Genomic DNA, 13,905 nt, shown 5'->3' on the forward strand with positions numbered 1-13,905 from the left:
TTGAATCTTGGAGACATGGCGTCGGCCTCTGCTCGGGGACTCCTCGCTGCTGAGGCCCGAGCCTGGCTGAGGGCGCAGTCTGGTGTCCCCCAGGCCCGCAGGAGCCGGCTGTGGCGCCCGCATCTGCGTGTGGCCAAGCCTGTCCTCCGCTTGCTTTCAGGAAGCACACGGTGTACTACGGCGGTTTTCACGGGAGCCACAGAGTGATCATCTGGCTCTGGGATATCCTGGCCTCCGACTTCACGCCGGACGAGAGAGCCATGTTCCTGAAGGTAGTGCGCCTGCGCTCCTGGGTGCTCAGACACCCACGCTAACCTCAGCGGCTGCTTGATGTCTGAGCTCACTCAGAGAAAATGACATCATCAAGAGGGCCTGGTGTCATCTGTGTGTTCCCTGCCACGGTGACCTCCCTGGTGGGCCACGCAGTAGCCAGAGGGGCTCGTGGGGTGAGGCTGAGGCCCTCGCGGGCCTGCACAGGGCCCAGCACCCTGTTCCTCTCCTTCCTTCCACTGTAGGAGCAGCCAGTGTTTCCTCCCTGACCTTAAGAAAAGAACAGCCCAGCGGGCTTCTAAACAGCCTGCGCCCACACGCGTGCCTCCCAGTGAACACGCATGCTTGCTGAGGCTGCTACCAGTGTTACCAGTATGTTTGCAAATAAGAGTGGCTGGCATTAACAGTGCCCCTGCCCTGGGGTCTGTGGGTTGTAAATGCTTCCCGAGGGCACTCAGACTTTGTTAGTGACGTCAGCAAGGTGTGCGTTCTCGGATGCTGGATACCCCACGCACTCGTGTCTGTGTGTTCTGTGTGCATCTACTTTTCTAAAACTAGAATCCGCATTTCACCACCTGCTTCCTGCTCAGCTGTACACACGAACCTCTTGCTCTCTGCTTGGGGTGAATGTGGTGCCTTGAAACGCTTGCCTTTGGGCACTGGGGTGCTCCGTGGGTGGTGGCACCACCATGGGACTGGTAGTTGGTCTGCTGTCTCCACAGGTGGCCGTTGGGAGGGTCAGTCCCTGAGCGGGCCCCCCTGCAGTCCAACACATGGGCAGATTTTCTCGACACCCCCACAGGCCTTGCTGTACTCGAGGTGGACAGGCAGGAGGAGATTCCGGGAGGATCGGGTCAGGCTGCCCGCCCGTGCTTCGGTCTCCTCGTACCCCACCCCCACCCCTAGAAAGAGGCGAGCCAGCGTCTCGGGCCGTGCCCCGCACGTGCACACCCTTTGGGTAGCCTGTCTTGTGTTCTGCCCTCTTCCTGGGCTGCAGCCAGGCCCACAGCAGTGACTGCACAGCTTGCTCTTTCCACGGGAGATGGAGAGCACTCACCCAGTGATTGACTCCCCGAATGCCCACAACGGCCAGCACCAGGCCAGGCCCAGAGCCAGCAGCCAGCTACTTAAGCCATCACTGCTGCCTCCCAGGCTCCACGTCAGCCAGAAGCTGACCAGGCTCTGTGACGTGGGATGCGGGCATCTCGCCCTCCAGATCCATGCCCACCCTCGTGTATTTTGTTTGACTGTGACGACAGCGCAGAGCAGCATCTGACCGTGCCCTCTGGTCCCCTGCCCTTTGACCTTTGCAGCCATCAGCAGACCTGAGCCAGCCCTGATAGAAACCTGTGTGCATCTCATTCTTGACACCAGGCTGACCAGAGCCCTGACAGAGCACCTGTGTAGTGCCTGCACAAGCACCCGGGGCAGCGTGCAAAAAGCCCCTCTTCCCACGTAGGAGCTCCTACAGGTGAAACCCACCGGAGTGGGAGTGGTCTGGTCATTCAGTGTTGGTTTTTTTTTTTTTAAGATTGATTTATTTGCAAGAGTTACAGAGAGGTGGAGGCAGAGAAAGAGAGAGGTCTTCCATCTGCTGGTTCACTTCCCAAATGGCTGCCGTGGCCAATCTGATGCCAGGAGCCAGGAGCTTCTTCCAGGTCTCCCACGTGGGTGCAGGGCCCAAGGACTTGGGCCATCTTCCACTGTTTTCCCAGGCCACAGCAGAGAGCTGGATCAGAAGTAGAGCAGCCGGGACTCGAACCAGCACCCACATGGGATGCTGGCACTGCAGGCAACGGCTTTACCCGCTACGCCACAGCGCCGGCCCCTGGGTCCATCCTTTTTGTAAGAACTTTTTTTTTTTTTTTTTAGCAGGCAGAGTGGACAGTGAGAGAGAGAGAGACAGAGAGAAAGGTCTTCCTTTGCCGTTGGTTCACCCTCCAATGGCATGCTACACACAAAGTGTCTTTGGATGGTTTCAGGACTCACAGGCATTTATAACGGTGGTGAAATGGTACCATGTGTTTTCAGGGCAGAACTTGCTGCTGAATTTAGAGTGAGGTGTGGTGTGGCTGTCTGCTAGAGAAGCGAGGGCATTCTGGTCAGGCAGAGGCCCGAGCGCAGACAGAACAGGCGTGTTCAGGGTCAGAGACCATGCACGGACAGAAGCTGGCGTGTTCAGGGACAGAGACCATGCACAGATAGAAGCTGGTGTGTTCAGGGTCAGGCCTGCGCACAGATAGAAGCTGGCGTGTTCAGGGTCAGGCCCGTGCACAGGCAGAGGGGGCGTGTTTAGGGTCAGGCCCGCATGCAGGCAGAAGCTGGTGTGTTTAGGGTTAGAGACTGCGCGCAGACAGAAGCTGGCGTGTTTGGGGACATACCAGCTGCTGCCATTGAGACAACACCGAGTCTCCCAAGCGAGCGGGGGAGTGTGCCTGCTGCCTCAGCCTGCTCAGCCTGCCTGGCTCCGGGGGCCTGGTTCTGTCAGTGTGCCGAGAGCAGCGCTGTCTCTCAGAGGGTCCCTCGGGAGCCCTGCCCATGGAGCCTGCTCTGCAGAGCAGCAGGCAGGAGCTGCGGTGAGCGTGCCCCCAGGCCCCCCGCCCGGGGCTCCTGCACACGGCTCTAGGTCTCAGCGCCTGGCTGTCCCCACTGGTGCTCTCATGGCGTGGTCACCGCCTGCCCCTCTGGGGACTAGAGTTTGTGTTGTTCCTGCACCTGTCAGTCACACAGCCTCCCATAGGCCAGGTCCTTGGGTGAGGATTTCCTGGGATGTGTCCCGGACCCCCTGGGGCAGGTGCACCTGTGTCACCCGACACCGCTGCCTACGGCGGTGACCCAGGCAGCGACCGAGAAAGCAGAGCGTCTGTGGACGCGCGGCCGCGGGAGCTGAGCGGCGCCCTGTGCCCACTGACCCTGTGTTGCCTTGCAGTTTGTGACGAGCTGCTCCAGGCCCCCGCTCCTGGGCTTCGCCTACCTCAAGCCTCCGTTCTCCATCCGCTGTGTGGAAGTGTCGGATGATCAGGTACTTCTGGGGCTGCGGGCAGTGCGGCCAGGCAGTGATCCCCGCCTCCTCTTGGCTGTGGTTGCTGTGCCAGCTGTGCGTCTCTGCGGAGGGTGCCCCCTGCAGACTGGGGCTGCCCTGGGCTGGGGAGGCCCATCCCTCTTCACTTCCTCTGGGAAGGGTCCTTGGGGTAGGGGTGGGCACTGTTTTTAGAAGCCACTGGTCTGCCCAGGGCTCCAGGTCCGAGAGAGACTTTGCTGGGGGGAGGAACACAGGTTTAGGAAGTGGTCAGAGGCAGCTGGACGCAGGCCGTGGCGTCTGGGCAGCATGGATGCGCAGAGCTCATCCCGCACGTCTGGCCCCCGCCATGAACCCAGAGCCTCTCGTCATGCCAGTCCAAGCTCCTCACGCGGGACAGAGGGCCCTGAGCCTCCACACTTAGGGGCCGCTGACCCATGTTCCCCTGCGGGCCGCGGTGCTGGTGAGGTCGGGGACGAAGGGCCGGGCTGCGGCCAGCCCCGTTGTAGTGCCTTTGCGAGTTTGGTGGCTTTCTGCTCTTTGAACGTGGGCGAGCTGAGCCCCCACTGTGAACCAGGAGGACCCTTACCTGGTGGGGTTCCTGCTGCCGGCCTGGGTGCGGGGGCTGCTCTCTGCCCAGACTCCCAGGCCCTTGGTCCCGAGTGGGGGCCGCCCTGGAGCAGGCCCGGGCGCCCCCAACCCGGGCTGCCATGTGTGCTTGCAGGACACCGGGGACACCCTGGGCAGTGTCCTCCGGGGCTTCTTCACCATTCGCAAGCGCGAGCCGGGCGGCCGGCTGCCCACCTCCTCCACCTGCTTCAACCTGCTCAAGCTGCCCAACTACAGCAAGAAGGGCGTGCTCCGGGAGAAGCTGCGCTACGCCATCAGCATGAACACGGGCTTCGAGCTCTCCTAGCCCCCGGCCCGCTGCAGCCATGACGCCCCTGCGGCCTGCACACGGCCCACACACTCCGGGTGGCACCCGTGGCCACGGGCTCTTGCGAATAAAGCTGCAGGTTCCACCCGCCCTGGTCCTCGGGTCCTCTAGTCCTCAGGTCCTCGTCCCAGGGCCCGGAAGCTGAGGCCTGGCAATGGCCAAGGGGCTGCTTTCTGGATGGTCAGGGTTAACGTGAGTCTGTGTGCCCTCAGCCCTTGAGCGAGGTGCCTGTGAGAAGTCCAGGAACCCCAGGCCCCCCCAGCGGCTTCCACGCGGGGCTATGTGCACACGTGAGTGCCCCCGTTTCCGTGTCTGAAAACTACTCAGGTCAGGCCTCGCCAAGCCTCTATGCACCCGTCAGCCTCTGCCTGCGTCTCCAGCCCAGTCCGCCCAGCCCCAGCCAGGCCCTCCTGCCGCTCCTCGGAGCCACGTGGTCCACCCCACGTTCCCCATCACCTCGGGAGCCCTCAGCAGACCGGGGCCCATCCCAAGCTTTCCCGCGCCCAAAGCCTGCCGGCTTCCACGTCTGTCTGGGCGGGGGCTCCACTCCGTGGAAGGCAAAACCCCAAAAGGCGTGGGTCTTGCTGTCAGGCCTCCCTCAGCACTGGGGGCCCGGGAGCGCACTGCCCCGCCGGGCCCCCGCCCCTGGGGCTGAGGGAGCAGTGTCCGTCTTCCCCCGGATGGCGAGCCCTTCCTCCAGGCCCTGTGGGCGGCCTATCAACCCTGCCCCACCCCGTACGCGCGTGCGTGCCCCCACCAGACTGAAGCCGATTGGAAGCCTCTGCCCTGTGGTGCCCGCCCAGGCCCACTGCACTCTTCAAGGCTGTAGAGCGCCCTCTAGCGAGAACCTGCGTGCTAGCGGCAAGACGGGCAAGACCCAGCATCCGCACGGCCCACCGCGGACTCATGGGCTCTGGGGCACCGAGATGCAAAGATGGCGAGCGACTTAAGACAGGAATTTGTTCTTATTGAAGATGTGTTCGTGACCTCTAACTGGGATTTGCACTTTCTTTAACCCTTGGCGCCTTCCAAGAGTTCTTCCAGTCCTGTGTGCCCTGAGCAAGTCTGTACGTAGATGCTGGGGCCTGCACGGGGCCGCAGGACCCCACCCTTGGCTAGAAGCCTAGCCAGCGCGAGTTTGGAGTGAGGGGCTTCTAAGCTCCAGCCTCACCTCCTCCCGGCTCTCCCCTCCCTCGGCGGGGAGGGCTCCAGCCTCACCTCCACCCGGCTCTCCCCTCCCTCGGCGGGGAGGGCTCCAGCCTCACCTCCACCCGGCTCTCCCCTCCCTCGGCGGGTAGGGCTCCAGCCTCACCTCCACCAGGCTCTCCCCTCCCTCGGCGGGGAGGGCTCCAGCCTCACCTCCACCAGGCTCTCCCCTCCCTCGGCGGGGAGGGCTCCAGCCTCACCTCCTCCCGGCTCTCCCCTCCCTCGCTGGGGAGGGCTCCAGCCTCACCTCCACCTGGCTCTCCCCTCCCTCGGCGGGGAGGTTGACTTCCCTGAGTTCTTCCCAGAAGTAGACGTCCTGGGCTGAATCCGTGCTTTTCCGGCAGGCGCTTGTTGGCTCCTGATGGCTGGAAAGAGCTGAGGGCTCCCGTGTTTCTCGTCTTCCGCGTGGAGACGCGGGCGGAGGCTTTATTAAATTTGTACTTAGGCACCGTGGCTGCGTGTGGCCTTTCTCCCGGCGAGTGCCTGGATGACCCCAGGTCAGGTGGCGGCACCGCCCCTGTGTCGTGGGTGCGCCCAGGTCTGCTCTCAGATGCAACACAGGACAGGGGGGCACCCTGGGGCTCCGGCCCCCCACTGTCCGCAGCAGCAGCCCTGCCAGGGTACTTGTCTCTGCGGTTCACGTTTGCCACAGTAACACGCACGTGGTCAGTGTGTGTTGGGGAGAAAAAATCCAGAGAACTCAGGTTGGTGAGGTGCAGCCAGGGGTCTTTGGCTTTGCTCCCTGAGGGGTGCCTTGCTCTGACCCTGCAGCGTGGCTGGCCCTCGGGAGCCCACCTCAAACCCGCGGCTCCTCCCAATCCCACCAGCGGCCCTCCCCTCCCCCGCCGCCTGGGAGCACCCCGGGCGGCCCAGGCAGGGAAAAGTGTGGCGGGGCGGCTGGGAGCCTCCAGCGTGACGCCACCCTCCCCAAAACGGAAGCCCTGGCCTCTGATGTTCTGGCTTTTACTTACAAATGATAGCACTACAGAGAGAAAACTTGTCTTTCTAACTGAAAAATAAGTGTTTTTTTTTAAACATTAAAATGAAAATACAGATTTTTGTTCTGAAAGGAAAAGAGGAAAACAGAGCCAGCTCCCAATCACTGGTCCAATCCCCTAAATGCTCACAGTGTCCAAGGCTGGACCAATCCACAGCCAGGAGCCAGGAAGTCGACCCAGGTCTCTGACACGTGGCGAGAATTCACACACTCACAGCCACCTCCCAGGGCCTGCATTTGCAGGAGGCTGGGCCGGAGCCTGGTGTCCAACCCAGGCTGCCGGGTGTGGGATGTGGGCCTCCACCGGTGGCGTGACCGCTGGCCAAACGCCTGGAAACAGCTTAGTGTGCCTGGGGGTGTCTGTGGCAGTCACAGGCGCTGGGCTCCAGTGTGGCTGGCAGCGGTGGCGCCCCCAGCCTGTCTGTGTGGCCGATGGAGTGAGTGGGCCACTGCTGGAAGCGTGAGAACGGCCCTGAGCAAGTGACGAACCTGTGAATCCAGGTCTCCCTTAGGAACCCCGAAATTGGCCAGTGTAGCCCAGAGCCTGCAGAAGGGAGCGGAGCGTGCAAGCCCCGCCTTCCCGCCGCTTCCTGCCCAAGGCCCACGGAGTCCCCATGGGTGGGACACTCAGAGCTCCGGGAAGTAACAGAATGCACCCCACTCGGTTCTCACTGGAGCAAGACGGGGCTGCCCGGCTTCCAGAGGCTTCTGCTGCAGTGGGCCCATGAGAGAGGATTTGGCGACGGTCACCTGGGGCCCCAGGGGAAGCCCACCTGCTGTTACACAGGGCATCAGCCAGGGGGCGTGGCTCAGGGGGCACCTGTGTCCGCCTTGGCTTGTCGTCACAGCTGACACAGGTTGAGAGCCTGTGCCCGACAGGTTGAGCCCGCGTCCCGAGCCTGCTGGCAGCAGGAGGAACGGACCTGACAGAGCTGGGGAGGGGTAGGGTGGGGGTGTGTCTGCCATTTCTCCCTGCCGTCCACCTCGGCCCCGTGCGCTTTAAAGTGAGATGTGATTGCAGATTCTGAGTTACGGCGGTGTGCTCATCAAGGCTGACTAGCTAATTAGATTTATAAGGACTTGGCTCTCAGAGATCCGTGACCCTGATGTGTCAGCTCAAAGCTCTGAGAAGTCCCTCTGCTAGTTCTCTTGGGAAGTGGGGAGGCAAGGAGGCCCGCTGCTAGGTTTGGAGGGACCCCGTGGCCATTCTCAGACAGATTGGAGACCCTCACTTCCCCCAGAGTCCCCACTCCTGTGAGATTTGTGCTTCGTGTTAGAATCGCCAGAAATGTCAAATGCACTCCACTCATTCCATTACCTCCCTGTGAAGCCGTGGCAGACATTACTAATGGATTACCAAGCTCCTTCCCTGTTGAATCTGGACCCAGCCTTGGTTTTTGCTAAACACAGCCTGCCAGGCAATCTGTTGGAACTGGCACCTCCTCTGCCCTTCCCTGCTCTCAGCAGAACCGAGGGGAAGGAGTTTGGTTCTTACACGGGAAGCCAGGACTGAGCGACGGTTCTGCCAGTTGCTGACAGTGAAACACTGGGCTCATCCCTCTGCCCTAGGGGTGCCAGGGTGTCCAGGGGTAGCTACGGCGACGGTCCGGGATGAGAGTCTGTACAACGTAAGCTTAAGGATGCTGCTTTGTCTACTCCCAAGCTCTGAACAAGATAAAGTCGCTGCAAACCACGGAGAGAGAAGGAGCCGGTGTCCGGAGGGGGGGTGAGAAGCTGGATTAGCTCCTCCCCGGCGGGGGGCGGGGTGGCCAAGACCGGTTTTCCTCCTACAGCAGAAGCCAGGCTGCCTCGGGCTCCGACAGAATGGACACCGCGTGTTCGCCAAGCGACAGCTAGGACCACTGGGGGGCAGCTTCCCAGAGGGTGGCGGGAGCGGAGAAGGGCTATTAGTCCCCAAGGGCCGTGTTTTTTCACTTAATAATGGGTAGTGAAGGATTTTCCACAAATACCCATCATTTTCAACAGCGTCTTATCTCCTACATTCCCTTATTGGTAACTATTTGGCTCGTCTGCTTACCCAGCTTCCTCTTGTTGGATGTTGGATGTTGGATTCAGATTCTTGGCTCTGACTAGCAACACTGCACTGAAAGAAACCCTTGCAGTGCCACCGACGTACCCCTTGCCTTGGAAGAAATTCCCAGAGACGGTGCTGCAGGACAGTTAGGGCCACGCATCCCGAGGACTTCCATCCCGGTTACCAAATTGCCCTCCTGAAAGGGCCACGCTGTCTCCAGGGCCCCCAGCACCACCACCACCACCCCCACTGGCGACGGCAGGTGCAGCGCCGTGGGCTTGGCACACTCTCCAGCTGCCGGGGTCTGCAGCTGCACCCCTGAGAGCTGTGGAGATTTAAAAAGGTGTTTCTCTGCCAGTCCCTAACTCCCAGGCACCTGGAGAGAGTCCAACAGCCAGGCCAGGCAGGGTCCGGAGGTCACCAGGCACAGCCACCCGCGGGCCCTGGCCTCCTCCCTCTGCACGTGTCCGCCTGGCTGCCTTTTCTCAAGGCCTGTGGCTCGCAGCTCGTGAGTTATAGCGAAGCTTATTCCCCTCTACAGCTCCTACGGAGCTAACAGATGCACGCCCGTCTGAGGCAGTCATGCGGCAAGAGACTTTGGGGCCAATCCTTCCCGTTCTGACAGTGTGTAATCGAGGTGAAGCCATAAATTCCACAAACAAGCAGAAACGACCCTTAGCGACATATGTCTGCTCGACCCTTCCAAGGTGATCGTAAATAAAGGCACCTGCCCGCCGGGGAGGGCCGCGGGGGCTGCAGATGGCCGGGGACGGGGGCCCGAGGACCTGTGCTTCAGGGCCAGTCTCTGTGGAGCCGGTGGGGAGGTCACCCTGTGACCTCCGGGGCCTGGGTCGCCTGGACACCTTTGCTCCATTTCTTCAGTCTAGTTGTTCTCCAAGGCTGCCCCCCCTCCGCCCCGCCCCGCCCCGTACCACCCTGAGCTGGCCCTTGCGTCTTCCTTGGAAGGCTGCCACCTGCTGGCATCTTCCCCGAGTTCATGGGACCCTCTTCTTCCCCAGGAGAAGATGCCCCGCCCTGCTCAATCCTTAGCCACACCCTCCTCCCCTGAGCTGTCCCGTGAAGTTCAAGGTGCTCACTCTGCCTCTGCTGCTGCCCACAGGGAGTCGTTGGCAGCCTGAGTCCCCAGGAGGAGTATGAACAAGCCGGAGCGGCGTAGACAGGTCCACATCCGATCCTGAATTTGGCATCTGACCCGTTATGTGACACTGGCTAAGGAGCAGTCTCCCTGTGCCTCTGTTGCTCCCCCAAAACAGATGCTGACAGCTACGCGAGGGGGGTCTTGCGGGCTGCACGTGCCCTACGCGCGCGGCGGGGGCTGTCCCTGGCTTAGCTGTGGTGAGCCCATCAGAGGAGCCCAGTAGGTGCGGGCTGTTGGTGATGACAGCCATGGAGGCCACCATGGCTCCCCCGTAGACACCGTGCGGCTTGGGGCAGTGACGTCACCCGGTCAGCCCCAGTGCCCTCACGGCTGCAGCGAGGAAGCCAGCTGTGCATAGCCCAAGGAGTTCTGAGAAGTTAAAACACGGGCGAAGTCGGGCAACACCAGAGCATGCGGCCAAGTGCTGGTCGTGGGGAAGCAGGTGTGCAGCCTGGATTCAAAGCCGGGGACAGAGCCGTGTGGCTGGGAGAGAGTCATGTCTCCCCTCTTCCCCTCTGAGCCTCGGCGTGCTCACCTGGGAGTGGGGGAGGATGATATTAACAGTTCTACCTCCACAAGCTGCTGAAGCAGTTTTTAAAATATTTATTTATTTGAAAGGCAGGGTGATAGAAGAGGAGAGATACGGGGGGTCAGGGGAGACTTCCATCCACTGGTTTACTCCCCAAATGCCTGCATCAGGCACAGCCAAGCCAAGCTGAAACCAGGAGCCAGGAACTCCATCCAGGTTTCCCACATGGGAGGCAGGGGCCCAAGCACTTGGGCCCTCACCCGCTGCTCTCCCAGGTGCACGCGCAGGGAGCTGGATTGGAAGTGGAACAGCCAGGACTCAAACTGGCACCCCAGTATAGGATGCAGGTGTCCCGAGTGGCGGCCTAGCTGTTCTGTGGTCACTGTTCTGTGACAGGGTCACCCTCCCTCTCACTTAGGCACAGCGCTCCTGGAGCCGTGCTCCCAGGGCTGGCTGTGGCAGCCCCCACTGCCCCACTCAGCAAGTCCAAGCCGCTAGGTGGTCCCAGATACGCCCCTAGGCGTATCTCCTGAACCCTTGGAAGTCTGTGTTAGTCTCAGTTATAAAAGATGAACATTGAACACGGAAGCTCAGAGTGGTTAAGCGGTTTGCTCCAGGTAACTCAGCCAAGAAGTGGACAAGCAGGAATTCGAATAATAATAATAATACCTACAACAATAGCAGTTAACAGGACCAGCACTGTGACACAGCCAGTTAAACCACAGTCGGCAGTCCCCGCATCCCATATGGGCGCCAGTTCAAGTCCCGGCTGCTCTACTTCCAATGCAGCTCCTGCTAATGTGCCTGGGAAAGCAGTGGAAGGTGGCCCCCAAGTGCTTGGGCACTTAGCCCACTATGCCACAACACCAGCCCCAGTAAATGAATCTTTAATAATAATAATAATAATAATAGCAGCTAACCGTAGCCAGTGGGTGTGCTAAGTGTTGTATTATCTCAGGGCGTGTGTTCAACACAGCAGTTAAGATACTGTTTGGGGGCCGGCGCCGCGGCTCACTAGGCTAATCCTCCACCTAGTGGCGCCAGCACACCGGGTTCTAGTCCCGGTTGGGGCGCCGGATTCTGTCCCAGTTGCCCCTCTTCCAGGCCAGCTCTCTGCTGTGGCCAGGGAGTGCAGTGGAGGATGGCCCAGGTGCTTGGGCCCTGCACCCCATGGGAGACCAGGAAAAGCACCTGGCTCCTGGCTCCTGCCATCGGATCGGCGCGGTGTGCCGGCCGCAGCGCGCTGGCCACGGCGGCCATTGGAGGGTGAACCAACGGCAAAGGAATACCTTTCTCTCTGTCTCTCTCTCTCACTGTTCACTCTGCCTGTCAAAAAAAAAAAAAAAAAAAAAAAAAAAAGATACTGTTTGGGAAGCCCGCATCCTGGGTTCGAGTCCTGGCTCCACTTCCTGCTTCCGTGTACCCTGGGAGGCAGCAGGTGAGGGCTCAAGTAGTTGGGTTCCTGCCACCCACACGGGAGACCAGGATTCAGTTCCAGGCTTTTGCTATGGTCTGGCCCAGCCTGGCTGTTGCAGGCATTTGGGGAGTGAAGCAGGCAGAAGACTGTCTGGTCTCCGTCCCTGTGAGTCTCTCTGCCTTTCTATCCATAAGTGTCTATTTGCTCTTTAAAATCTGCTGACCTTAAGGGGTAGATACTGTTATTCCCATTTCAGAGATGAAAAAGCGAGTCTGAGCAAGACGGGGTGACGTGGCCGGAGTCACGGAGCTGGAAGGAGACAGGGTCTCAAACCCGAGCCTGGCGGAGGCCAGCGTCTGATGGGCGAGTGCTGTCCCGGGGCCTCCACACACATCCAAGGCCACCCAGCAGCCCCCCCACCCACCCAGCCCCAGGTGTTCGTCTCCCACTTCAAGGCTGGGGCTACACGAAGCCCCCGTAGGCTACAGCAGAGGCAGCCTGCGAGCCCCAGCTGAGCTCCTGAAGAGGTGGTTGCGTGTGTTACTGCTCTTGCTTAATGTTTGATTTTATTTTCATCCGATTTGAAGGGCAGAGAGCTAGAGACGGAGAGCAGGAAGCTAGAATCGGGAGTGGCTGAGGCTTGAACCCAGCCTCTCCGATACGGGATGCAGACATCAGACACTGTGCCCAGCACCAGCCCTGTGTGGGTCGGTTCAGCCAGGGATCCTTCCTTAGGGGTCCCGTGGACTTGCCCAGATGGTCTGCACACCTGTGAGCGTGTGCGTGCACAGAGCCTCCGCCGGAATCCCAAAGAAGACAAAGCACGACTTTAGAAGCTTCTGGATCTGTGGACTGGCAGAACCCAAGGTGCATCCCCCAAAGCTGCTGGGTCTGCCCCCACCGATCCTGGCCCCCGCCCCGCCCGGGCTCATGGCTTCCAGGTCCCACCTGCCCGTTCTCGCCTCCGCCCAGCCTGGGTTCATGGCTTCCAGGTCCAGCTCTCCCAGAAGACAAGCATTAGGCCAAGGCACATTCCGCCTGCCCCACCCCCACCAGCTGGACTGTGGAGGGGAACTCACTGGCTGCAGTAATCAAGTCAGGGCCAGCCTGAATCCCGCATCACCTGTGAAATTCCTGGGCACCGTCTGAGGGGACGGAAGTGCCACAAATCCTTCCAGGCTCTGATTTATGCAGTCTGCGTGGGGAATTTATTATACAAAAGAGTCTTATTCAATTAAACTTGAAATGCGACCTGGTTCTTCAATGTTCGGCACGTGATGGCTGGGACGGAGCACTCATAAAACCGGATGGGGCGTGGGAAGGGGCTGGGGAGGAGGCGGGGTGACATTGCGGCTGACGGGCGGACGTTTGTCATTGGGATGGGTTACAAGTTCGGGCTGTGGAAATTACTCAGTGAAAAACGCACATTAACAATAGCCATGAAATAGCAGTTAAGGGGAGCCAGGTTGAGACATGTGACAGCAGGATCTATTAGTGGCTGGCATTGTTCGCAGCAGCCCGGTTGTGGGGAAAGCGACCGTCCAGAGGCAGAGGGGTGGCCAGCAAGGAGCACGGGGCCAGGAGTCCCAAGGCCACGCCCTGGCTCCCCTCCCTGAGCCTGCTTCCCCCGTGCAAGGCAGGGCGGGCAGGGGAGGTTCCTTGGCCCACAGCGGCTGGGGCCATGATTATCGTGAGACCGTCTCTGTTCCGAGGACCTGACCGGGACCAGGGCGAGGCAGCGAGGCACTAGATGGGTGCAAAGTGTACGAGTGACCAAAAGCTCAATAACCAAGAAAAGGAATATTTTCAAAAATCAAATTATGAAAAAAGGGCCCTATGATAAACAAGATATCCCGATTAAAAAATGTATTTATTTGAAAGGCAGAGAGAGAGAGAGAGAGAGAGAGAGAGAGAGAGAGAGAGAGAATCTTCCATCTACTTGTTCACTCCCCAAATGGGCTCAACAGCCGGGGCTGGGCGAGACCAAAGCCGGGAGCCAGGAGCTCCATCCGGTCTCCCACGTGGGTGGCAGGGCCCAAGCACTTGGGCCATCCTCCGCTGTCTTCCCAGGCACATCAGCAGGAAGCTGGGAAGCAGAGAAGCTGGGATCTGACCTGGTGTTGTGATGCGGGATGCCAGTGCTGGTGGCAGGGGCGTAACCTGCTACATACACCCCAAGGCCAGCCCCACGATGTCACAATTGTCAACGACAGCAGGCTGCAGTTTGCTTTGCGACCCCGTGCTGCTATGCGAGGGTGGACAGCGGGAACTCAGACCAGCGACACGGGACTCGCGGGGCCCACGGGGCTCACGGCCCGGCATGGTTTGACGAGAGC

At 60.3% G+C, this 13,905-nt stretch overlaps 1 protein-coding gene across 6 annotated transcripts in view; it reads left to right on the forward strand.

Annotated features, from left to right (window-relative positions):
• The window catches only part of UBE3B (ubiquitin protein ligase E3B), a 47,390-nt gene extending 42,171 nt beyond the window's left edge, over positions 1-5,219 (forward strand). For all 6 annotated transcript variants that reach the window (XM_008251359.5, XM_089322892.1, XM_070066019.2 and 3 more), the window contains 3 exons: positions 161-272; positions 3,200-3,292; positions 4,014-5,219. In XM_008251359.5, coding sequence (XP_008249581.3) covers positions 161-272; positions 3,200-3,292; positions 4,014-4,205 — 397 coding nt within the window. In that variant the 3' untranslated portion in view covers positions 4,206-5,219. The remainder of the gene's footprint in view (positions 1-160; positions 273-3,199; positions 3,293-4,013) is intronic.
• The last annotated feature ends 8,686 nt before the right edge of the window (positions 5,220-13,905 follow it).

Source organism: Oryctolagus cuniculus, chromosome 21, assembly GCF_051225735.1.
Source record: "Oryctolagus cuniculus isolate XC-2025 breed Fujian yellow rabbit chromosome 21, ASM5122573v1, whole genome shotgun sequence".
In the NCBI taxonomy this organism is placed as follows: domain Eukaryota; kingdom Metazoa; phylum Chordata; class Mammalia; order Lagomorpha; family Leporidae; genus Oryctolagus; species Oryctolagus cuniculus.